This window comes from Oncorhynchus kisutch, linkage group LG1, assembly GCF_002021735.2.
Source record: "Oncorhynchus kisutch isolate 150728-3 linkage group LG1, Okis_V2, whole genome shotgun sequence".
NCBI classification, from domain to species: domain Eukaryota; kingdom Metazoa; phylum Chordata; class Actinopteri; order Salmoniformes; family Salmonidae; genus Oncorhynchus; species Oncorhynchus kisutch.
In genome coordinates this window covers 72,666,235-72,692,443 of record NC_034174.2, presented here as the reverse complement: position 1 = coordinate 72,692,443, position 26,209 = coordinate 72,666,235, and the positions used below count along the sequence as shown (strand labels likewise).

The 26,209-nt window shown below is 43.7% G+C and overlaps 1 protein-coding gene and 1 long non-coding RNA gene across 3 annotated transcripts; one reads left to right on the top strand and one right to left on the bottom strand.

The window, feature by feature from the left end:
• Positions 1–325: 325 nt before the first annotated feature.
• On the top strand, positions 326–23,237 carry LOC109883155 (MICAL-like protein 1). Of its 2 annotated transcripts, none has more exons than XM_020475287.2 (16): positions 326–1,322; positions 6,982–7,030; positions 8,792–8,933; positions 9,392–9,492; positions 11,449–11,603; positions 11,870–12,759; positions 12,862–12,934; positions 13,120–13,559; positions 14,042–14,370; positions 14,551–14,688; positions 14,985–15,111; positions 18,437–18,527; positions 18,851–18,924; positions 19,134–19,248; positions 19,349–19,395; positions 19,536–23,237. In XM_020475287.2, exons 1-16 carry the CDS (start codon positions 1,168–1,170, stop codon positions 19,700–19,702), a joined length of 3,093 nt encoding a protein of 1,030 aa, XP_020330876.2. In that variant the 5' UTR covers positions 326–1,167; the 3' UTR covers positions 19,703–23,237. The 2 variants fall into 2 exon arrangements, with proteins under 2 accessions (XP_020330876.2, XP_020330817.2); XM_020475228.2 differs by having other exon boundaries at positions 14,000–14,370.
• Positions 21,743–25,435, bottom strand: LOC109883324 (uncharacterized). Its single transcript, XR_002254173.2, has 6 exons — positions 25,322–25,435; positions 25,057–25,150; positions 24,904–24,966; positions 24,098–24,729; positions 23,758–23,858; positions 21,743–23,561 (listed from the first exon to the last, which is right to left on the bottom strand). It is a non-coding gene; the product is annotated as an uncharacterized LOC109883324 (long non-coding RNA).
• Positions 25,436–26,209: the final 774 nt, after the last annotated feature.

Here is a 26,209-nt window from a genome sequence, read left to right as displayed (position 1 = left end):
TGATATACCTGATCCTTCTCTCTCCACAAAGTGTGTTCTCAACCCTCAACCATTGATGACAAGCCTGTGCACTAACCTGCTCCTAATAGCACAGAAATTGGAAACACAGCTATATGCAGTTAGAGTTTCACTTATACTTCTATTAAACTCCACAGAGAGGAGGAGAGACCAACAACATATTCCATAAAAGTTGTCAATTTGTGAGTTTGTGTCGCTGTCAACAACAGACTGAGTGTGTGTCCTGTAATTATAGTGGACAAAAAAGTTGGCCAAAAAATATTTAACTGCTCCCTCTAGCGGACACATAGGAGTAAACGTTGTTGAATTCGTTTCATTTCATCAGCAGGCAGCCGAAGCAAGGCTTGGCAGAATGGTCGGCTGTCCAGATTACAATTAATTTTCCATGATACATTTAATTAACCATCATCGCCATCCAAACACAACTGTGCGTTTGATAAATGTATCTTCTGTTTTGGCGTCAAGAAGAGAGAGAAAAAGCGCCTTGTTCTGGAGTCTGACCGGTACAACGACACAGATGGGACTGCACCATATAACAAGCAACGACGTTTCCCATTTAAAGTTTTGGATGAATGCTTCAACATAAGGATTGTAACTGAGTTCACACGAATAAGGGACGTGTTTCATATTATTTTATTGACACGTTTCGGGTCAATGAATGTGTTTTTCCAAGTGAAAACATGGCTAGTTAGCTTCAGCTAGCTAACTCGCTAAACGGCTAACTCCATCAGTCTGGAGCAGGGTTGAGATGTTCGTCTAAATTTGGACCGAAGCTAGCTAATCCAGGTAGCTAGCTAGCCACTGACAACGTTTCTGTGACATGCTGTCAAACCCATTGTATGTCGGATTCTTTTTATATGGTGATTATTGATTGTGCGTGTTGGGAAAACTTGCAGATCGAAACTTTGATCACATTTGCTGGCGGAGTTGTGGAAACCAATGTTTCATTGACGTCGCAAAGTTAGCCTTCTCGCTACCAAACGTGACTCTACTATCCTCGACCTGTCAATGGAATTCCGAATGAGTCATTTCGGGTGTTGTCCTCCAAAATTCGAAAAGCAGGAGGGCAGCTTCTAGAATCCTACAAAAGCTGATTTCTCATCCGGCTACACGTGGGATGAGACTTATATCGAAAGGAATAAAATCTGAATGTTTCCGAACATGGGGTCTTTAAAAGCACTTCAAGAATGGTGTCGGATACAATGCGAGAGTTACAACGATGTAGACATCAAGAACATGTCATCTTCTTTCCGGGATGGCCTGGCATTCTGTGCCATAATCCACCGATATAGACCGGATTTGATGTAAGTATTTAGTTAGTTTCAATAAACTTTGAAAAACGTTCTCCACTTCTTCCCAGGCCTAAACAAGATGATCTTGTCCCTCTGAAACAATAAATATTTAGAAACATAACACGCCAGCAACAAAGAGTGGGTTTATTTACATCAGGGCAAAATGTCAATATTGACAAGAATTCTAAAATAACAATGGAGCTCACGAACTCATCAAGAATTTAACAATTTGCTCCAAAATAGGATCACTAAGTACAATGTTGCAACGTGCTGTAACAATGTAACAACTGTAACAATGTAACAACTGTTAACAACAGAACTATCTGGGTGCTGAACTTCGATACAATGCGTGACTGCTGATTTCACTGTAATCTAATCCTATCAGGACACTCAAGTACGCTCTGTGTTCCTGGTCAAACTCGAGGCCAAATTAACTGATCTAGTTCTTGCCTAGTTAAATTTAAAAAAAATCTAGCCTGTAACTAATAATAATAAAATGGGGTGGCAAGTTAGTGCTCTCAGCCAGAGCCAGACCACCTTCGGAATGATGTAGCCAGGGAACTAAGTTTGTCCTCACCTTCACAGAACTGTGGAACGGAAACCCTTTGAACTCGATCAAGATCATGTCACTTCAACATGAAACTAAATATAGGGAGGAAGTGCCCTCTAGCTTGTGTTGGTGTTTATCATTTTGGCACCAGTGTTTGTGTGCACAAAGATATGTTTTGCTAACCTACATTGCCTTTCGCCACAACAATCAGTGTTCCACCAACAACATTGTTGTGAGCTATTACAGCCAGCAAACCTAGGCTTGACTTGTAATCCTGGCATCATTGCAGAGACTGTTTCTAAGCAGCGTTAGAAAGGGGGAAACCAAGGGTAAGCCAAGTGTGCTGTACGGTATCTAATGTGGGTTGACGGGTCTGGCCCTGTCTGTAACAACACACCCCTTTTCCTGCGTCGGACTCGCACACACTGCAGTCGCAGAACAAGGGCACAGTTAGGCCACAAACTAAGTGCATTAAACTTATTGTGATGATGGGCTACAAGGAGTATGAAGATGGTAAATAGAACTACCTTGGCTGAGAGTAGGAGTGAGCAAACGATGATGCCTCCCATTCAATACAGTACAGATGATTCAGGTACAACCATGCACCTCGTTCTGTAACTTTGCTGTGTACAGCAGATGTCACATGTTCTGTGTCCATGTCCTTCAAAGTGTGTGAAAACCAAGCGTGTATGACCTACATACAGGATCTCATACACGCTGCACCAGTACTGCCCACTGCACCTATCCTGGCTTGTGTGTGTGTGACAGGACATGAGATCACAAAGCGTGACCTAAGCATTCAACTACTACATACAGTAGAAAGGGAGTGAGAGAGTGCAAATGACACCAGATATGTTACAGTACATCTTCCTCTATGGGTCAAAGGCTGAAGATCCAGCTCTACCTGTCTCCTGAGCTCAGAGCTATTTGGCTAGGCAGCCTCATCAGCCGACCAGCAGCTCTGCAGTGGCCTGGCCTCTCTGTGACTGTCTTCAGTCTGATCCAGACAGACAGGCCGTCAGGGTAATCTGCAGCAAGGGGCCTCCTCCTGCCAACCTGCATTTAGCTCTCATGCTACTCTAGCCAGCCGGTGTACAGTACTGCACAGCGATGCTACTCCAGTTCTTATCACTGACAGCATTCAGCACGCCACTGTACTATACAGATGGCTTATCTGACAGAAACCTAGTAATGTCATTCAGGATCAGACCGGGTCCAGTTCTCTCTGACTGAAACCTAGTAATGTCATTCAGGATCAGACCGGGTCCAGTTCTCTCTGACTGAAACCTAGTAATGTCATTCAGGATCAGACCGGGTCCAGTTCTCTCTGACTGAAACCTAGTAATGTCATTCAGGATCAGACCGGGTCCAGTTCTCTCTGACTGAAACCTAGTAATGTCATTCAGGATCAGACCGGGTCCAGTTCTCTCTGACTGAAACTTAGTAATGTCATTCAGGATCAGCCCAGGTCCAGTTCTCTCTGACTGAAGTGGCTCTTGGTTCAGGGTGAATAAGCAAGGTGTATAACAGAAGCTATAAGCCTGACCAAGGTTGGGTAGCTGCAACTTGTATTATTTCCTCAGTACCAACAATAAGCCTTATTCAGTATATCCATCGATGGGTTCAGACAGATTGGCCCATATCAGTTATTATTCTGTCACTATTGACCTCAGTTTCATGTGATTTCGGTGCCAGACGACGGTCTCCTCATGTCAGACTTGTTTTGTTTGATCTGTCATTCTCCCCTGCACATGACGCTAGTGGCCTCCGAATTGTCTCTCTTTTCCCCTTTTGTGTATTTCACTTCCCATTTCCACCCTGACACGGTGTTCTCTACCTCTGTGTTTCTCAGTTGAACCTTTCTGACGGGTTGAGGTTAGTTTTCTCCCACACCGTGCAGCTCACCCACCCAGACGGTTCAACGTGTCTCCTCTTTTCTCTTTATACTGTCCACGCACCAACGTCACCACCAAATATGCTGAGGACATTTGACTACATGCTGTGTTTTGTTGTTAACCACCAGAGCATGTAGCTTAAAGCAGACCATGTAGCTTAAAGCAGACCATGTAGCTTAAAGCAGAACATGTAGCTTGTTGGCAGCGACACCAAGTCCACTCACACACAGTACAGGACTTAATCGTGAGGATGGTTGTCCCACCGGTGGCGATGGCAGGCCCCTCATCGAAAATCAGCTTGTGAGCAGGGTAGCAATACTTGTTGGATTAGGTTCTCAGTGCCTCATCCTTCAATGTCATGGTCTACAGTGTTTCTCCCCCAAAAATGTGCAATGCTTGCAGAAGGAGTGGGTTAAGTCGGTCTGGAACTGTTGGCAGAGAGAAAAATGTGCTGTTTTTCCAGTAAATTTCTTGCAATTCTATAAAAAAATTCCATGGAGCCGAGAGAACATTTTGCAGTGTGAAAATTAATTTCCTTCAATTATACACATTTTGCCATGGCTGATTCTGTGTTCTTATGCCCAAACATTCTAACAAAATCAATCAGGGCCCCATGTACCCTAACCCTGTGTGCCCCATCACTGATCCAGCCATGCCAAAAATACCCCCATCTATTGTTAGTAGAATTTTTGTTTCTCCCTGACTGTTTAGCTTTTATTGATTTCTTGTTCTCGAAGATTATATTTAAAAAAAAATGTGATAGGTAAATTATTTTCTACATTTTTGTTGTTGTGGCAACAACAATTTAGCTGCTGCTAAATGAGTACAGGGGAAGCATTGCTCTGATCTGGTCTGTCGAAGCATTGCTCTGATCTGGCCTGTCAGGCTGTCAACTGTTGAAGCACTGAGGGGCACCACTCCAGAGACTCCAGTGTTACTCAAGGAGGATTTGGCAGTGGCAGTTGCTGCACTTTGCACAACTTTGAGTAATAGCAGACTGGGCTGTAGCATTAGCGCTTTAGCACCCGTAGGCCTACAGCAGAGTGGCAGTGTGTGTGACGTAGTGCTAGGTCAGGACGGCTAGGCTAAGTGCATTTGTGGCCATGGGAGTCAGATTAGGGGGAGAGCAGAGCTCACTTTGTGCTATGGGCTGCCTCATACCAGTGTGTGGGCTGGCTATGCTATAGGCAGTCTAATACTAGTCTATTGGCTGGCTGTGCTATAGGCAGTCTAATACTAGTCTATTGGCTGGCTGTGCTATAGGCAGTCTCATACTAGTCTATGGGCTGGCTGTGCTATAGGCAGTCTAATACTAGTCTATTGGCTGGCTGTGCTATAGGCAGTCTAATACTAGTCTATTGGCTGGCTGTGCTATAGGCAGTCTCATACTAGTCTGTGAGCTGGCTGTGCTATAGGCACTCATACTAGTCTATGGGCTGGCTGTGCTATAGGCAGTCTCATACTAGTCTGTGAGCTGGCTGTGCTATAGGCAATCTCATACTAGTCTATGGGCTGGCTGTGCTATAGGCAGTCTCATACCAGTCTGTGGGCTGGCTGTGCTATAGGCAGTCTCATACTAGTCTGTGGGCTGGCTGTGCTATAGGCAGTCTCATACTAGTCTGTGGGCTGGCTGTGCTATAGGCAGTCTCATACTAGTCTGTGGGCTGGCTGTGCTATAGGCAGTCTCATACTAGTCTGTGGGCTGGCTGTGCTATAGGCAGTCTCATACTAGTCTATGGGCTATCTGTGCTATAGGCAGTCTCATACTAGTCTGTGGGCTGGCTGTGCTATAGGCAGTCTCATACTAGTCTGTGGGCTGGCTGTGCTATAGGCAGTCTCATAGCAGTCTGTGGGCTGGCTGTGCTATAGGCAGTCTCATACTAGTCTGTGGGCTGGCTGTGCTATAGGCAGTCTCATACCAGTCTGTGGGCTGGCTGTGCTATAGGCAGTCTCATACCAGTCTGTGGGCTGGCTGTGCTATAGGCAGTCTCATACCAGTCTGTGGGCTGGCTGTGCTATAGGCAGTCTCATACCAGTCTGTGGGCTGGCTGTGCTATAGGCAGTCTCATACCAGTCTGTGGGCTGGCTGTGCTATAGGCAGTCTCATACCAGTCTGTGGGCTGGCTGTGCTATAGGCAGTCTCATACCAGGCTGTGGGCTGGCTGTGCTAGTGAGGTTTCCTGTATCCAGACTGAGAACCAACAGGTTGGTGTTTTTTGTATTTCCCTTCTTTAACAGAGCAGAGACTTTGCATCCAAAAGCAACTCTCAAATGTTCTAGGATGCGTCCCAAATCCCACCCTATTCCCTACATAGTGCACGACTTTTGATCAGGGCCCATAGAGCTCTGGTCAAAAGTAGTGCTCTACATAGTTCCATTTGAGAGACAGACCCAATTTTACGGCGGGATGTTAACTGGTGGGAACATGAGGTTTAGTTCCCTGCTCCAGGCCCAGTCAACCAGCCACCTACTCATTACTGCTGTGTTGAGCCAACCTGCTGTCCTTTCATCACAGTGGGGTTCACCCATAAAACACTGTTGATGTTGATGGGTGCTGTGGCCCCATTCTCAATTAAATATAGAGGTAACTGGTTGTGTATGGCCAAACACTGTCTGCCATCACTCAAGTCTTTTCAGATCAAACAGACTAACCCCACCCCCCAGATAGTTATGCCTGTCATTACTTAGATGCACTAAGCAAAAATCGCTCCGCCATTTCCTGGTTGCTAAAATTCTAATAGTTAGCCTAATTTCAGTTTGTGTGACAAAACAAACAGTCTTTGCGTAGAGAATCATTGTACCATCTAAACCACTTTGAAAAATATTTTCCATAACCCAAAATATAGTATTTTCAGCTGTTTGAAGCTGGTGTATAAAACCCAAAGTAAAAGACGCAAAAGCAAAACTTCAGAACAGAAGCATAGAAATAGCACTTATAGAACATATCTACCACTTCTTAGACATGCTTTCAATGGGAATCAATCTATAACTGATCTATAACTCAAATTTCTATGTGAATTTGGTCGGGTTGCCCAAAAAGTGACATATTATAGCTTTAATATGATATATGGGTTATTTCTGGTCTGGTTAGATGCTCACCCTTTTACCTAACAATAGCAGTGTGATCTCTCATAATTTGAACGTAGTTTTGTGATTGTATCAATGATTTAGAGTAGGTTATTTGTTTAGATTTTAAATGTTGTCTTTTTCCCCCCTGTCATTCTAGAGACTTTGACTCCCTCTCCAAAGAGAATGTCTACGAGAACAACCGTCTGGTGAGTCACTAGAACACAAATCACTTCTCCACACACGCAGACACACTCTAATAGCCTTGGCCTAGATGTAATGATTAGTTGTGAACCAGCTAGTGACTTCATGTTGCCGAATACTGTAATTAGCTGTGACAAGTCAGTTATGGTCGTTACTCTGGTGCCCTTCTCTGTGTCTGTGGTAGGGTATGTATTGGGTGAGTTCTGTAATGCTAGAATACAGTGTAGCCAGGTGTAGGCCTACTAGTGTCTATGAGAGGGTGAGTGTTGTTTTGGAAGGTAATAGAGATGAGTAACAGATGTCACTTGGGTGAGACAGTGGAGCAGTGTCTGCAGTTAGTTAGTCAGCTAACTATCATACATTTTCATCTGTCTGTTTCATGTCTGTCTTTCTATGTCTCTGTCTGTCTGTCTGTCTTTCTGTGTCTCTGTCTGTCTTTCTGTGTCTCTGTCTGTCTTTCTGTGTCTCTGTCTGTCTGTCTGTGTCTGTCTGTAGAGAGCATAGTTGTTTATTGGTTCCTGCCGGAGCCTGACATGTGAAGGGGGGAGAGAAGGAGAGAAGGGGGGAGCGAGAGCAAGCAAATGAGGACAGGAAAGAAAGACAGAACAGTTAACCAAAGGGAGGATATGAAAAATAAATAGTCCTCCGCTATAGGTTTGTTTGTAGCAATCATTTAAATAACAAAGCCACATATTTGTTTATCAACAACTGCAAAGGTGCCAAAATAACATTGCCCTGAGGTTGAGTAGGCCTTGGTTAGCCTACTTATAGCAATCCTCAAACTGAGCTTGAATGCCACTAGTTACATTTCTTTCCAATTATCCAAGAGCTTTTTCAGGGTTGAAGCAGTTGTTGGTCGAAATAACTGTTTGTTTCACTGGCAGCATATCTGTGAACATTTGCAGTGTTTCACTGTAGCTACAGCATTAGCCTGAGTTAGCCCGAGACAGCCTAATCCTGAACCCAAACACGCAGCATGCTAAACTAAAGCTAGGTGATTAACGTCCAATCACTGTCTACACGGTACATTTCAGTTGTTCCCCTGCGTTTGTTTACCATTGTTTCTCAGACTTATCTGACTCCTGATAATCCTTGAAGGTTTTAGTCATCATGGGACGTTCTGTTTCGAGTTAATTGCCAGAGTTGATCTTGCTGCTGGGATAGCATTCAGCTCAACTACTGTCTGCAAGCTGTCGTTGTTTTGACTGATGTTACATTTGATGAATATGTCTGTTTTTCACATGCAAAAACAGCCCCCGTTCACTGGTTTGTTTAAATGTACACCATTTGTAACAGTTTGTTTACATGTACACAGTTTTGCATCAATTGTGGCCCTGTTTACTGAACAGCTGCCAAGTGATTGTATTATCCCCAGTGTTTTGTAACCTGATCAGCTCTGCATCCCAAATGGCACCTATTCCCTACATATTGCACTACTTTTGACCAGAGCCAAATGGACCCTGGTCAAAGTAGTGCACTATATAGAGAATAGGGTACCATTTGGGGCAGAGAACTATTAAGGCCTTCATTTCCTCAGTGGAATTTTTCATTAGGCAGATGGTTATCCAACCGACAGTATTCTGGCAGGCTGTAGCATTTAATTATGACCAAATAACACTGAGGTTTTTGAAGCAGGGGGTCAAGTATCAAAGTGTACACAGGCGTGTGCACACACACACACACACACAATAAAATAACTGATGTCTGTTTTCACATATTCTTTCCCTCCCTCCCATCCTCCTTCCCTCCCTCCCTCCCTCCTCTAGGCGTTTGAGGTGGCGGAGGAGGAGCTGGGAATCCCTGCTCTGCTGGACCCAGAGGACATGGTGTCCATGAAAGTGCCTGACAGGCTGAGCATCATCACCTATGTCTCCCAGTACTACAACTTCTTCACCAACAAGTCCCATGGTGAGTAGTACAGCTCTGGGGTTGGAGGGCCCAGACACTGTGAAAGCGCCAAATCCAGGACTGTGTTGTGGAATGTTGCAGATAGAATTGTCATGAATAGAGCTTACGTGATTTCTTTTACTATTTGTCAGAAAGGCACATTTGCTCTACATATTATAGTTCTATCTGAATGTTCCACAACGATCGCTTACTGACCGGTGGTCCAGTGCTCCTGGGCCTTTAGTACACAGCTGTAACCTAAACGCTTCGCTGGCTGGATGAGAAGTGGTCCTGTGTTATTAGATGCGACAGTATCACTGACAGGCCATCACTGAGTCACTACTATACGATGGCATTTGTAACTGGTCTCTCAAAAGGCCCTCTGGGTTTTATAGTGCTCTGACGCAAATGAAAATATCTACAGTTAGCCAATGCATAAACTCAATTAGAAATTGACTGATACCATCTCCCTCCTGTAGCCAACCCCCCCTGCTTGAAGAGGTCCAGTGGTACAGGCCACATTGAGCCGGCCCAGAAGAGACCGGTGGCCCCCCTGGAAGACAAAGTGGTTGAGCCTGAGGTAAGGGCTACGATGGTATCGGGAATCAGATGATGCATGAATACATGTGGTAAAGAGGTCAATGGAATGCGACCAAAACAATGGAATTGCCATGGAAACGCGTAGGGGAAAGGTCCTGAATCTCCTCATTGCGCCGCAGCAATATTAGCCTATATTTAGGCTATTGTTTATATGTGTTGCTAGCTTCCAACCAGAACATTAAGCTAGCTAAGACCGACAACACAATCAAACAGACTATACGGCTACAAGTAGTGAATGGCGTTACAAACAGACTACACTAAACAAGTTAAATCTCTTACCTGTGTTGAAATGTTTTCCACACACATAGCTAGCTACGTGTAGCCTACTTGAACACCGGCTCCCCACAATTCCCCGCTGTCCCACGCCGAATAGCCTGAAGCCAAAGGGCTCTTCTCACAGGCTCTATTTCCCAACGTGGGAGCACTGCGAACCGTAGGTCGGGATTTCTGACCTGGTGTGTTATTCCTGTATAACAAAACTCCACGACAAAAGTTGCCTCTTTTACACTGGGGGTCAATGGGAAATAATGTTTTCCTTGTTATTACGTGAATATCGACTTGTAATATGCAGATATTCTGGATTTACGGATTGTGTGTATGATGACATTCACACGATTCTAATTCTAAGCCTTATTAATTGAAAGTAATGGCTGCGTGGACCCCAGGAAGAGTAGCTGCTGCTTTTGCAACAGCTAATGGGGATCATAATAAAATACCAAAAATACGACATTGATTTAACTTTTATTGTACATGCATGATAACTAGAACTAATTCATTGTATTTGTTTAACATAACAGGGAAACTATTTGTGCTGGTATTTTGGCATAGGACAAGACCTGGACAATCACTGAAAAGGTGTTCTATAAAACATTGACTGTCACAGTATCAGGTGTCAATGTTAACGTGTCAGATGCATGAATGGATTGTTGTCTGTCTATGGCATCTATTGGTGTGACCGTATGGTAGAGGTTGGGTACTAGTTGGTGTGCGAGTGTTTCGATAGAAGTCACGTTGTCCGTTACATCAACGCGGTACGGGATTGAGTAATTCTATTGACTAAATACATGTTAGTCTAAACTTGTAGGATAGGACATCTCAAAAATATATCCTATAAGAGAGTATTGATGTGGACTATATCCTATAAGTTTAGCCTCCATTGTTTTTCTTTTAAAGATAGCCTTTGTATCCTGTCTCTCCCCTTCTTCCGCATGCCCTTTCTTCGACTTCCTCCCACCGCCCCCCCATACCGGCCTCCTCCCTTCTTCCCCCTCTTTAGACGGAAATGCACTCCTCCTCTCCCTCCTCTTCCTCCTCTTCTTCCTCTTCTTCCTCTTCTTCTTCCTGGCCTCTGAACTCCTCCCCTCTCTCTGGTCCTGAGCCTAGACAGTAGGATGGGCGGGGGGTGGGGGGCTAGGGGGACCAAAACCGTTAGGTCAGTCATTTTGAACTTTAACCTCTGTACATAGTTAGTGTCTATTTAACACTTGTTTTATACTACTAACGTTGTGTGCCAAGTTTGAACACTTGCTGCTAACCCTTTGACTTTTAACTCAACTTAAAAACACCTGCTAGAGTTTCTTACATCACTAGTACTAGTGTTCTACTAGAATTTCCTTGCTAATTAGCGGCTGGTTTGGACCTTTACTACTTTTCCACTTAATACATATCACTTTTTAATATCAAGACAATGTTTTTCAGCGATTATAAAATACATGTAGCTAGTTAAGGCAATGACTCTAAGCCGAGGAGGCGATGGAAATATAACAGACTGGTTGTAGCTAGATAAGCAGAATGAATCCTCCACATCCTCGATCCTGACTCCATGTTTGATCTCCCCCCACCTCCCTCCCCCCTATCCTCTCCATCTCCCCCATCCCACACTCCCTCCACCTGCGACCCTCACCCCCTGGCCACCTGCCTGCCACGCCCGTGCTAGCTGAGCCTACCTGGTCCGATGGGTACGGACGGAGGGGTACAGGCGGGGGTGAAGCGTAGCACCCTCAGCAGCAGCTGCGCCGCCTGCCAGAGGCACGTCCACTTGGTGCAGAGGTTCCTGGTCGACGGCAAGCTCTACCACCGCAACTGTTTCAGGTGAACACCCGTTCAGTTACTGCATATCTGGTCTGCACAGCTACTACAACATACTGCTGAGTCTGTTTACTGTATAATGATTAAACATTGCTATTCCAGTGACTCAAAACAGACCGTTTATATCCTCTGTTGACATGTATTTCCAGAGTTTAGAGAGATTCAACTTATTTTTTACAAGTGTTTAATCAATGTGCTTACCACAGGGTTTGTCAGAGCCTATTTCAGAGTATAGTCTGAATGTTGCCTCCTGCTCTCCTCTCTCTCAGGTGTAGGGAGTGTAGCAGCACTCTGCTGCCTGGGTCCTACAAGCTAGGAAACGAGGTCGGCTCCCTAGTCTGCACGCATCACTTTGCCAGGTCTGCCTTAGCCAATCAGAATGGCCGACCGGACCTAAGCAAGCGACCGACAATGGTTCCGTCCGTCAGGATTGGTCGACCCATGCTGCCTCAAACTTCTCCTCCTTCTGGGAGGGACCAGGCGGCAAAGACTCTGGCTCAAGAGACTCCGCCAGCAAAAGAGACTCCGCCCCAAGAGACGCCAGCAAAAGAGACTCCGCCCCAAGAGACGCCACAAAAAGAGACGCCGCCACAAAATGAGACGCCACCAAAAGACACTCCGCCACAAAATGAGATGCCACCAAAAGACACTCCGCCACAAAAAGAGACGCCACAAAATGAGACTCCACCAAAAGAGACTCCGCCCCAAGAGACGCCACAAAATGAGACTCCACCAAAAGAGACTCCGCCCCAAGAGACTCCACCAAAAGAGACTCCTCCCCAAGAGGGCGTCACCAATGAGGATTACACCCCCACACCAACCAATGACTCTGACTCTACACCATATCCTATCTCAACGACAAAAACAGACTCTTTGAAAACAGAGAACGAGAGGGAAGACGGTGCAGGAGAAAGAGAGGTCAAACCTCCACCCTCCGTTCCTCCCAACCCTTTCGATGACATCGAGGAGGAGGGGGAGGAGACTCTGACAACAGCCAAAGACACAGCCAATGGGGTTATCCCTTCTACACCTGTCAGTCATCTAGGACTAGGGGACAGTAAGCCAGTCCCCATCCCTCGCCGCTTGTCACAGCCCTCCCCTCCACCTCGTCCCGCCCCCAGGGTCCGCCCACCCCGCGTTGACAACCTTGCGGTCAATGGTGAGTGGTCGATTTAAGGTGATTGACAGCTGAAATTGAACTGTGAACTGTGAACTCCGTCCTAATATAAAATATATGAAACCTCTTGATTTTGACTCTCAGGTGATCGTGCTGAACACAGGAGATGTCTTCCTCCAGCTCCCAGACCTCGAGAAAGATCCCACTCCCCTGGAAGGTTCAGTATACTATCTTTACTAGTCGACAGTGATTGGCCTACTTCATCTGTTTCTCTCCCAGTCTCTGTCCAGCAGTATTTGTGTGTTAATGCATGTGGATGTTTTCATGCACTCATCTGTCTTTGTTGTTTTGTCTCCCCCCTCCCTTTCTGTTTCTGTCTCCCCCACTCATCCTGTCTCTCAGCTCCAGTCTCTCCAGCGACGCCCCCAAACCCCCTAACCCGCCCTGGCTGGCCCTCGTCCAATCCCAAGAACCCAAGAAGAAACCAGCACCTCCCCCTCCCCCTGGAGTAGCCACACCCCCACACACTGGTTCGTTATCTTCTCTAAAAGGGGAGGGCTCCAGACCACCCACGCCCCCTGCACCCGCCAACCCCTTCGATGAGGAAGTAGAGGAAGAGGAGGTGGGGTCAGGAGAGGGGTCAGTAGGAAGTTTGGTTTCTCCCACTGTGGTGGTGAGTCATCCGTGGTACAGCATCTCCCAGGCTGCAGACGCTGCGGCTGACCCAGACACGCCCCCCATTGGGGGTATTTCCTCCCGCTCTGCAAGCCCCAATGGCTTCAGGTGCAAGAAACGCCCGGCGCCCCCAAAGCCTGTTCCAAAGGCCCCCGGCTCTAACTCAGGTCAGTGGGCCTTGATGGCAACAGGATATGATAGAGGTTGGTTAGAGAAGTGGTTCCCAGACCGGGGGACCTAGGACCTACCCACAGGGGTACTTGAGAAGACTTATCAGAACATAGACTGCCTGGTAAAATGTACTTCAGGGGTCCTCTGGGCAGAGCAAAATTCAGTTGGTACAGTAACCAAAAAAGGTTGGGAACCACTGGGTTAGAGCATTGGACGAGTTGTAGCCACTTCACCTCAAATCATGTCGATCATGTGTCTTGTATGTCCTGCACAGCGCTCTGGTTTTGTTGTCATTTTGAAAGTTACCATTTGATGTGTATACATGGATGTTCACAATGTTTTTCTCTCCATCCTCCTCCCATCCAACTCTACTTTGTTTTCCATTTCAACTTCTGCTTCTGTTTTCTGATATCACTTCATCCCTCTATTTCTTCAGCCCTTCCTCACTCCCAGCCCTCCTCTTCCTCTCCCTCTCCAGCTATTAGCATAGAGAGCCTATCCTCTGCCTCCGACCATAGCTCCTCCCACCCAGCTTCCCTAGGGGGCGGAGCCACGGGCGATCAGGACAACCCTTTCACCAAGAGCGTATCAGAGCCCTCCATCTGTGGGCCCTGTGGTGGCTCCACCCCCTCCACCTCAGCCAATTGCCTCTCTCCGAGCCCCTCCCCTCCTCCCCAGCCAGCCAATCCTAGCTCGGCTCCGGCCACTCCGCAGAGCAATCGGAGCGCCAGGCCCCCGCCGCCAAGACCTCCAACGACACCCAGCCCCCTGGCAGCATCAAGTGCTATCCCAGTTCCACCCCCCAAGGTAAGGGATTCTGGACCTTTCATTTTTATCACCATGTAAAAATACATGAACTGCACTAACTTCCAAGAACCTTTTAATGATACAAGATATTCAATGTAATGAGCTTTATACCTAACTAACAGATACTATGATAATTATTTAATACCTTGACATTCATCTCTGTCTTCTCTCTAATTCCAGCGGACTTGTAAGGAAAACCCTTTCAACAGGAAAGCCTCTCCCTCCCCCGTTTCCTCCCCTAAAACCAGACCCCCTAGTGTCCCTCGCCCCGCCCGGCCCCCTGCCCCTGGACACGGCTTCCCCCTCATCAAACGCAAGGTGAGATTGTGAGGACACCACAGTCAGCTAAAGTTTGTAATTCAATGAGTCACTTGAGGATTCAGCACCAGACAGTCCGAGTCTCTTTTTTTTAATGGAATGTGTTGACAAGCCAGCAACAGTCTACTATTACTGCCATTACCATAGGAAACGGTATTGGTTGTAGTTTGACTAGTGGCACTAATGTTTTCAAAGGAACAACTCAATCTGGATGTAAATAATGTGAACTGTACCATATTGTATTTTTTTAAAGATTGCAGTGCTAGTGTGTTTTGTGATGTGTGTGTGTTGTCCAGGTGCAGTCAGACCAGTACATCCCAGCTGAGGACATCCATGGAGAGATGGGAGAGCTGGAGAAACAGCTGGATGAGCTGGAGCAGAGAGGAGTGGCTTTGGAGAGAAAACTACGCGATAACCCCAATGGTAAAACTATCATATAAACCTCTCAAGACTAGTCTTCTGATATAGGGAGGTTGCTTGGTCCCAGATTAAGCCTACCCCTGGACTAAGAAGCATGTTCAGTTGAGAGTCTCTATAAAAAAATGTTTGGTCCAAATCAATTGTTATTGGTCACATGTTGTTTAGCAGATGTTATGGCGGGTGTAGCGAAATGCTTGTTGAAAATCCTGAGGCTGCATTCTCAGTTTAATAGTTTAATCTTTAGTTCAATAGTAAAGTGTCTAATAGTAGGTTAAATAGTCAGTAGTTTTATAGTCTAATAGTCAGGTCCAGATTCTAATACTCAGGTCAATAGTCTAATAGTCAGGTCCAGATTCTAATAGTCAGGTCCAGAGTCTAATAGTCAGGTCCAGATTCTAATAGTCAGGTCCAGATTCTAATAGTCAGGTCCAGAGTCTAATAGTCAGGTCCAGAGTCTAATAGTCAGGTCCAGAGTCTAATAGTCAGGTCCAGAGTCTAATAGTCAGGTCCAGAGTCTAATAGTCAGGTCCAGAGTCTAATAGTCAGGTCCAGAGTCTAATAGTCAGGTCCAGAGTCTAATAGTCAGGTCCAGAGTCTAATAGTCAGGTCAATAGTGAGGTCAATAGTCTAATAGTCAGGTCAATAGTGAGGTCAATAGTCTAATAGTCAGGTCAATAGTCAGGTCAATAGTCTAATAGTCAGGTAAATAGTCTAATAGTCAGGTCAATAGTCAGGTCAATAGTCTAATAGTCAGGTCAATAGTCAGGTCAATAGTCTAATAGTCAGGTCAATAGTCAGGTCAATAGTCTAATAGTCAGGTCAATAGTCAGGTCAATAGTCTAATAGTCAGGTCAATAGTCAGGTCAATAGTCTAATAGTCAGGTCAATAGTCAGGTCAATAGTCCAATAGTCAGGTCAATAGTCAGGTCAATAGTCCAATAGTCAGGTCAATAGTCTAATAGTCAGGTCAATAGTCTTAATAGTCAGGTCAATAGTCTAATAGTTAAATAATAAATAGTTTAATAGTCAGGTCAATAGTCAGGTCAATAGTCAGGTCAATAGTCAGGTCAATAGTCTTAATAGTCAGGTCAATAGTCTTAATAGTCAGGTCAATAGTCAGGTCAATAGTCCAATAGTCAGGTCAATAGTCTAATAGTCAGGTCAATAGTCTTAATAGTCAGGTCAATAGTCTTAATAGTCAGGTCAATAGTCAGGTCAATAGTCCAATAGTCAGGTCAATAGTCTAATAGTCAGGTCAATTGTCTAATAGTTAAATAATAAATAGTTTAATAGTCAGGTCAATAGTCCAATAGTCAGGTCAATAGTCTAATAGTCAGGTCAATTGTCTAATAGTTAAATAATAAATAGTCTAATAGTCAGGTCAATTGTCTAATAGTTAAATAATAAATAGTTTAATAGTCAGGTCAATAGTCTAATAGTTAAATAGTCAGGTCAATAGTCTTAATAGTCAGGTCAATAGTCTTAATAGTCAGGTCAATTGTCTAATAGTTAAATAATAAATAGTTTAATAGTCAGGTCAATAGTCTAATAGTTAAATAGTCAGGTCAATAGTCTTAATAGTCAGGTCAATAGTCTAATAGTCAGGTCAATTGTCTAATAGTTAAATAATAAATAGTTTAATAGTCAGGTCAATAGTCAGGTCAATAGTCTAATAGTTTAATAGTCAGGTCAATAGTCTTAATAGTCAGGTCAATAGTCTAATAGTTAAATAATAAATAGTTTAATAGTCAGGTCAATAGTCTAATAGTTAAATAATAAATAGTTTAATAGTCAGGTCAATAGTCAGGTCAATAGTCAGGTCAATAGTCAGGTCAATAGTCTTAATAGTCAGGTCAATAGTCTTAATAGTCAGGTCAATAGTCAGGTCAATAGTCTTAATAGTCAGGTCAATAGTCAGGTCAATAGTCTTAATAGTCAGGTTAATAGTCAGGTCAATAGTCAGGTCAATAGTCTTAATAGTCAGGTCAATAGTCTTAATAGTCTTAATAGTCAGGTCAATAGTCAGGTCAATAGTCTTAATAGTCAGGTCAATAGTCTTAATAGTCAGGTCAATAGTCTTAATAGTCAGGTCAATTGTCTAATAGTTAAATAATAAATAGTTTAATAGTCAGGTCAATAGTCTAATAGTCAGGTCAATAGTCAGGTCAATAGTCAGGTCAATAGTCTAATAGTCAGGTCAATAGTCTTAATAGTCAGGTCAATAGTCTTAATAGTCAGGTCAATAGTCTAATAGTCAGGTCAATAGTCTTAATAGTCAGGTCAATTGTCTAATAGTTAAATAATAAATAGTTTAATAGTCAGGTCAATAGTCAGGTCAATAGTCTAATAGTCAGGTCAATAGTCTAATAGTCAGGTCAATAGTCTAATAGTCAGGTCAATAGTCTAATAGTCAGGTCAATAGTCTAATAGTTAAATAATAAATAGTTTAATAGTCAGGTCAATAGTCAGGTCAATAGTCAGGTCAATAGTCTTAATAGTCAGGTCAATAGTCTAATAGTCAGGTCAATTGTCTAATAGTTAAATAATAAATAGTTTAATAGTCAGGTCAATAGTCTAATAGTTTAATAGTCAGGTCAATAGTCTAATAGTCAGGTCAATAGTCTTAATAGTCAGGTCAATAGTCTAATAGTCAGGTCAATTGTCTAATAGTTAAATAATAAATAGTTTAATCTTCAGTTCAATAGTCTAATAGTCAGTTAAATAGTAAATAGTTTAATCTTCAGTTCAATAGTCTAATAGTCAGTTAAATAGTAAATAGTTTCATCTTCAGTTTAATAGTCAGTTAAATAGTAAATAGTTTAATCTTTAGATCAATAGTCAGGTAAATAGTTTCATCTTCAGTTCAATAGTTCAATAGTCAGTTAAATAGTTTAATCTTTAGTTCAATAGTCAGGTAAATAGTTTAATCTTTAGTTCAATAGTCTAATAGTCAGGTAAATAGTTTAATCTTTAGTTCAATAGTCTAATAGTTAGTTGAATAGTTCAATAGTCAGTAGTTTAATCTTCAGTCCAATATTTTATTTATTTTACCTTTATTTAACTAGGCAAGTCAGTTAAGAACATATTCTTATTTTCAATGACGGGCCTAGGAACAGTGGGTTAACTTCCTTGTTCAGGGACAGAACGACAGATTTTTACCTTGTCAGCTCGGGGATTCGATCTTGCAAGTCCAACGCTCTAACCACTAGGCTACCTGCCTCCCCAAAAGTCTACTATTCAGTTCAATAGTCAGATCAATAGTTTAATAGTCAGGTCAATAGTCCATATTTGTATCTATAGTATAATATTATCCATATTCCTGTTCTAGATGAGGAGGAGGAGACTATGCTGGTGGACTGGTTCACTCTGATCCATGAGAAACACCTGCTGGTGCGCCGCGAGGCTGAGCTGGTCTACACGTACGTACCAGAGCCTCACCAGAGCCTGTGCTCATTGAATCAAATCAAATCAAATCAGAAGAGGACTGGCCACCCCACAGCCTGGTTCCTCTCTAGGTTTCTTCCTAGGTATTGGCCTTTCTAGGGAGTTTTTCCTAGCCACCGTGCTTCTACACCTGCATTGCTTGCTGTTTGGGGTTTTAGGCTGGGTTTCTGTACAGCACTTTGAGATATCAGCTGATGTACGAAGGGCTATATAAATAAATTTGATTTGATTTGTGCTCATTGGCCCATTTAGTAGCTGTCTCTTTAAGATTCTCACACGATTTATTTCCTCTTGACAGGGCCAAGCAGCAGAACCTGGAGGAGAGGCAGGCTGATGTAGAGTATGAGCTGAGATGTCTTCTTAACAAGCCAGGTGTGTGATCTCACTTCCTGTTTGTGAATGACATCATAGAGCACAAGGCCCTTGCAGCTACCTGGGATGGGAGGCTTGTTAACTGAAGTCCTGATTCCATTGTTGGACTGAATTCACTGAAATGGAACGGGGTCCAGAAAAGAATCCACGTTTTATGTCACTGCGTTACTCTTCATTCATCCTCCCCTCTTAATCCTTCCATCTTGTAGAGAAAGACTGGAATGAGGAGGACAAGGGCAGGGAGCAGGAGCTGATGACAGAGCTGGTCACCGTCATCGAACAGCGGAACCAAATCATCAACAACATGGATCAGGACAGGCAGAGGTAATCAATCACCTATCATCTCCTGTCTGTGCTCATTTAGAGCAGGATGGGCTAGTAGATGTCTGTTTTTTTTGGTGATCTTACTGTGCTTCTCCAACAGGGAAGAGGAAGAGGATAAGCTGGTGGCGACCATGTTGAAGAGAAAAGGTAAGACGAGACAAAAGCTTCATGTTTTGTTAGAACTCTCCCTTTCATCTTTCTTTCCGCTCGAAGTATTCACGCTTCTCGTCCATGTCTCCGTCTTCCCTCTCTCTCTCTCTCCTTTCTCCATCTCTCCCTTCCTCCAGACTTCCAGAAGGAGCCAGCAGCAGAGGGCGAGCAGCAGCAGCAGCAACAGAAGAAGAAGAAGAAGAAGGAGAAGTTTAAACCCATGAAGGTTCTGAAGAGGTTGAGTGTGAACCAAGGAAAAGGTGGCAGCCCACGCAAGGAGATGGCAGAGAAGGACAAGAGCTGAACAAGGTATGGAAGGAGGGAGGTGGATGATGGATAGAGGAAAAGGAAGAGGGATACCATCCTTTACAGGGGGACATATCAGATGGAAAGAGCAAGGAAACGGCAGATGAATGCAAAACACAGTGAGAAGGAAAAACAACCCAGGATTCTCACAGCTATGTGAAAGACTGTAATGTGTGCAACCTGCAATCTGCTCCTCCCTCCTCTTACTGTAGCATATCCTTCTAATCGCTCCTCCCTCCTCTTACTGTAGCATATCCTTCTAATCGCTCCTCCCTCCTCTTACTGTAGCATATCCTTCTAATCGCTCCTCCCTCCTCTTACTGTAGTATATCCTTCTAATCGCTCCTCCTTCCTCTTACTGTAGCATATCCTTCTAATCGCTCCTCCCTCCTCTTACTGTAGCATATCCTTCTAATCGCTCCTCCCTCCTCTTACTGTAGCATATCCTTCTAATCGCTCCTCCCTCCTCTTACTGTAGCATATCCTTCTAATCGCTCCTCCCTCCTCTTACTGTAGCATATCCTTCTAATCGCTCCTCCCTCCTCTTACTGTAGTATATCCTTCTAATCGCTCCTCCCTCCTCTTACTGTAGCATATCCTTCTAATCGCTCCTCCCTCCTCTTACTGTATCATATCCTTCTAATCGCTCCTCCTTCCTCTTACTGTAGCATATCCTTCTAATCGCTCCTCCCTCCTCTTACTGTAGCATATCCTTCTAATCGCTCCTCCCTACCAGAGTATGTGAGCAGAGTTAAGCGGTTGGAAATCCGGCTTGTGCTGGCGATCCACCTCTTTTCAACTGCTCCGCTAAAAAACCCTTCTGCGCTCACAGGACAAAAAATGGGCGCTCCAAATTCGCCCCATTCGTTAAAATCACAATTTAACCAACACCCATCTATTTTTGTGACTACCTTGACTTACCATTTGGTATTCAAGTAATGAAACCAAACCATATGATTTGAATGAAAAGTATTTGAATAAACAAATACGTTGGAATATGCCAAGCCTATTTCTTTTTGCATGTGCATATGGTAAGTACACCATCATGCTTTCGGGATGCGTGTCTTTTCAGATTACACGATTTCATTCTTTAGTTGTGGACGCTACATCGCCGCAATCCCTCTCTTGCTCTTGGTCCACATCTTGTAAGTCACCTTGATTCACCTCTCACATACTCTGCTCCCTACTGTAGCTCCTCGCTCCACTCCGCTCAGATACTCTGCTCTCTACCGTAGCTCCTCGCTCCACTCCGCTCACATACTCTGCTCCCTACCGTAGCTCCTCGCTCCACTCCGCTCACATACTCTGCTCCCTACCGTAGCTCCTCGCTCCACTCCGCTCACATACTCTGCTCCCTACCGTAGCTCCTCGTTCCATTCCACTCACATACTCTGCTCCCTACTGTAGCTCCTCGCTCCACTCCGCTCACATACTCTGCTCCCTACTGTAGCTCCTTGCTCCACTCCGCTCACATACTCTGCTCCCTACTGTAGCTTCTCGCTCCACTCCGCTCACATACTCTGCTCCCTACTGTAGCTCCCATGATGCTCTTTCAAATACAGCCACTCCAATGCGTTCTGTACTGTGTATATATTTGAAGTTGCCTTTGTGTGAAGAGAAAGTTAAGAGAACTCAACTGCTTTAAGACTAAAACCTTAAACATCTGAAGACTGAATTGAAGAGGAGGTATATTTTCTGTAGATTTGAGGTTCAGCGCAAAATGTTGTTTCTTCTGTCCCTTTTCATTATTACATTGCACATTGTGACCCAGGCCTTTTTTAAATCGGCTTTTAACAAAGATATAAATACTATGACTGCAGGTTTCTTACCATTCATCAGTCTCTTATCATGGTAGAAACCAAGGAAGAACACTCCCTCATCTCCTGCTTATTCAGTGGTCCTAAGGTTTCCCCTTTGTTCATGGACACTGCCTATGTCTCATTGTCTGTAGATTGGATACAGAACGAAGAGTTGTGTGTGTCTGTCGGTTGTCTGGTTTGAGTCTGTGGTACTTCTGAACTATTGTGAATCTTTTTTAAAAGAGGAACCCGTTGTTGTGAGTAAATACTGCCAGTTAAGATGGAGTAATGACAACCCAAATAATTACTCTAGCTTTTAGCGAAAAGGTTATTTCTTAACTAGCTACTTACCATGTTTTCCAAATCACTGACTATTGTACTGTAGATATTATATTGGACTGTAGATATTATGTTGGATAATCACGGGTCTGAGAATGAGACATAAGACAGACAGGTAAGAAATAGTTCAGATGGAATGTAAGTAATGACTTAAAACAAGGAATGTAAAGCAGTGTATTTGACTAACATAGTTGTATCATGACAGGTCACTGACTTAATAGTATTACAGAATCTGACCAGATTTACAACGAAACAAGTGTGAACAGTTCTAGGGGCTACATTATACATTAAGGATTGTAATAAATATATATATATATATGCATATAATTATTACAATCCTTATTGTGTATTGTAGCCCCTAGAACTGTTCACACTTGTTTAGTTTGTAAATCTCATATATATGTGTGCATGCAGTGAGTGTACAAAATATTAAGAACACCTTCCTAATATTGAGTTGCACCCCCTTTTGCCCTCAGAACAGCCTACATTCGTCGGGGCATGGTCTCTACAAGGTGTCGAAAGCATTCCACAAGGATGCTGGCCCATGTTGACTCAAATGCTTCCCACAGTTGTGTTAAGTTGGCTGGATGTCCTTTGGGTGGTGGACCATTCTTGATACACACGGGAAACTGTTGAGCGTGAAAAGCCCAGCAGCGTTGCTGTTAACACAAACCGCCACTTAAATATGTTCTTGCCCATTCACTCTCTGAATGGCACACAGACACAATCCATGTCTCAGTTGTTTCAATGCTTAAAAATCCTTCTTTAACCCGTCTCCTCCCCTTCATTTACACTGATTTGAAGTGGATCTAACAAGTGTCATCAATACGGGATCATAGCTTTCGCCTGGTCAGTCTAGGTCACGGAAAGAGCATGTGTTCCTAATGTTTTGTACACTCTGTGTATATAAATTCCGTAGATATCTTTTTAACAATGTAGCAAACTATTAGTACCTACCAGTTTATCAGTTTAACTGTTTGGGAAAGTCTGCAAAATATGCAAATCTTTTTAATTTATATATTTTACAATGCCTTTGACTCTGTAAACGCTGTCTAATTCCATTGAGTTTTGCCTTAATTTAGAATCTGCCGTCAAAGTCGATAGCACTATGAGATCCGTTTATGTTAAGAGTGCCCTTATTTAAATGTATTCGTCAATAAGTCTCGTTTTTGTCCGGAGTTAAACCGAATGTCTTGTTATAGTCTGTCCGTATATATTGTCTCGTACACGATCTTGTCTTCCATTCAAAATGGCTGCTTGTGTGTTTGTGCCTCTTCTTCCTATTTAAAAACTCACACCAAGGGCTTCTGTAGAGCTATGTTGAAACATGGTCCTAAAGAAACAACAGGATCACATTGAAATCTGGGAGACTGAGAAATAAAACATATTAATGCCGCTAAAGAGATGTGTGGTCATATTTTAATGTACAGTACAATGCTTTTTCACAGTTTGACAAGGATGCATCGGGGTCTTCCCAGCAACATTTGTTACCATGCCATAATTTGAACAAGCATTTATGCACAAATGAAGACTAGTATCCAAGTTTGAGTTCAGAATTCCTGTGCAGTGTATTTTCTGTAGGAGAGTATTAGCAGTATAGTAGATCCATTCAGCAGAGTCAGTAGATGAGTATTCCTCTCTGTCACTCAAGTCTTCTTCTCTGGCATAATGGTCCTCAGCTCTGCGGGCCTTGTCAATCACCTCCAGCTCGTGGATTTTCTGGAAGGCGAGGAGACACAAACAACCGTTTAAAAAATGTGTGAGAGAGTGAGTGTACCTGTGTGTGTTATTTCACATTGTGTTCACCAGTGAATCTGTATCATCGGAACCGTACAATGTAAATACTGTTGTTTTTGGGTGTAGATGATTTTCCTTAAAGACATTCCTGTGACATGAGGTATATCAGACAACTTACCTGTGAGATCTCTGTGTTGATGATGTTGCGATACTGCCTCCCTTTCCCCAGGGCTGTCATCTCCTCCAGAAACTCCTTCCTCTCCTCAATCTCATCCAGAACTAGGAAAGAAACACAATCCTTAGAAAACTTGCGAAGGAGAAACTCTTTAATCAAACACTGTGTTGGGACAGGGTTACAGTAGGTTGGGGAAAATTTGTTTAGTAGTCATATGGAACTGAATTGAAATGAGGGGAAAGTTATGTATGTGAAGAGGAGAGATATGTAGGAGAGCCAGAGATGTGGACGACATGTTTCCCCATGGCCAGAAAGCAGTAACTCTCTCTGCGGTAAACCTCACCCTCCTGGAAGCGGTCCCTCTCCTCCTCTGGGCCCTGGTCCAGGGAAATGTTCCTGGGACGACTGGGTCTGGGTTCCTCCTGCCCCGTAGCTAGAATGTTCTGGAGCCTCCTCTTCTCCTTCTCTAAATCTCCTTACAGGAGAAGTGAGGGAGAGAATGAACGCACATACATCTCTCATAGAAGGAAAAGGAAAGGGGGATACCTAGTCAGTTGTACAACTGAATGCATTCAACTGAAATGTGAGAGAACTACTGTAAAAGAGGGCTCATACACACAGGCCTAAATTACTTTTTTTTTTATATACAAGAACAGTGGTACATTTGTTCCCAGGTGTCCCTGACCAACTATCAGTGAACTAGTTCTGATATCAGGAGAACAGGGCCTCGATCTTTAGAATTCCAAGCATCTCGGATAGTTGAAATGTAGTAGAGCTGAAGCGGAACACATATGTGTGGCACTGGGGCGGAACCGATCTCTGGTGTAGTTGTCCCCAGAACTACAATTGTCAGCGGTGCGCCCCAGGGGCTTGGCTGGAGGGCGGTTTGTGCTATTTTTTAAGACTCTGGGTTTGGGCAGTGAGGGAGGGAGGAGCCGATGATGTGGGGTTGCAGGTCAATGGCAAAGCTGATCCCTGTGAAAATGCAGACAAAAAAAACATAACATCTTACCTTTGTTTGGCAAAATTATTCATAAAACTTAAATTAATGATAGGACTCAAAATAGAGCAACAGGTGTGGAGGAAGTTCAAGCAGTAAGTCAACATTACTTTCCAAGAGAAGATGGATAACAAACATGTGACACTCACTCTTAAGTTTGTCATTGAGCTGTCTTTGCTGGAAGTTGGTGAGTCTCGACTCTTGCATCATTACTGTGAAACCAGAGCAAAGGTAGGCTTATTGTATGTGTGTGGATCTAACGCTCACACACACACACACAAAGAGAGAGAACAAAACCCCACATTTCAGTATGTCCTGAATCTCCTTGCTGCACTGGGTCCTTCTAGGACAGTTCCACAGCCCTCCACCAGCTTGATCACGAGAAGACGTCTCCATCTGCAACGAATGACGGAGAAGATATCTAAAGCCAGCTGGCTAACGTTAGCTGCTGCTGAGCAAAGACCATGGCAGATAGCAAAACGTTGCATGCTAGGAAGCTAAGATACCCAAACTGCAAACATGTAATATATTTATCAATACATAACTAAACAGTGTTGTATTTCTTACCATGGATTTCTGTTATTTTTTTTCAACTTTCTTGACGCTGCACCATTGGATAATGATGGCAGTGTCTCTTCCGGACATAACTGGCGGCTGCCATAGAAACCATAGGTCTTAAAGCCACGTGATGAGACATTTGGCCCTGCAGTACAACATTGACCCACTAGAGAGAGGCAAAACCACAGATAATTGTACAAAGCATATAGAGCTATGGATAAAGGAGGTGTTCATTTTTGTGCAATAATGTGTTTGTGAGTATAACTTATATTTTAAACGTTTAAGAATGAACCTTTTTTTTATTATGTTTTCTATTTGTGTTTCTTGACTCAAGTATCAACTGTGTAGAGCATGGCACATTATTTATCAATCCAAAGAGTTTGGGTATCAAATTGTGCGTTGTGAGACTAACTAGCTAAAACATCTATTTTTTTAACCCGTCATCTAGGTTGCTGACTGCTGTTGAATGCTTGAATCCATTAAATTTCGTAGCTGAACTGAATTGCGAGGAAAACGTAGCGAGGGAGGGAGACGGGGCATGAGGGAGTAAGTTAAGGCAGGGCATTTATGAAAGGCCATGTGTAAAGTAGGGTACTGACTGTGGTAGCTATTGGCCTTCTCACTGGTCCTCTCCCCTTCTAGCTCCCTCCCTCCCGCCCTCTCATATTCAATGGTTCTCTTTGTCTCTCTGAGTAACATGCAGCCTCAGCCGATTAAACGCAGCGAATTAGCAGTCAATTTTAGCTTGCCACACACACAAACAGAAATTAAACTGCTTAGGGGAAGGGTTTGTGTTGTGGGACAGAGATCTTGTTGTTGTAGCACTGACTACATGGCAGTGATTTGATTTATTAGTGATGTTTACAGTGCATTTGGAAAGTATTCAGACCCCTTGAT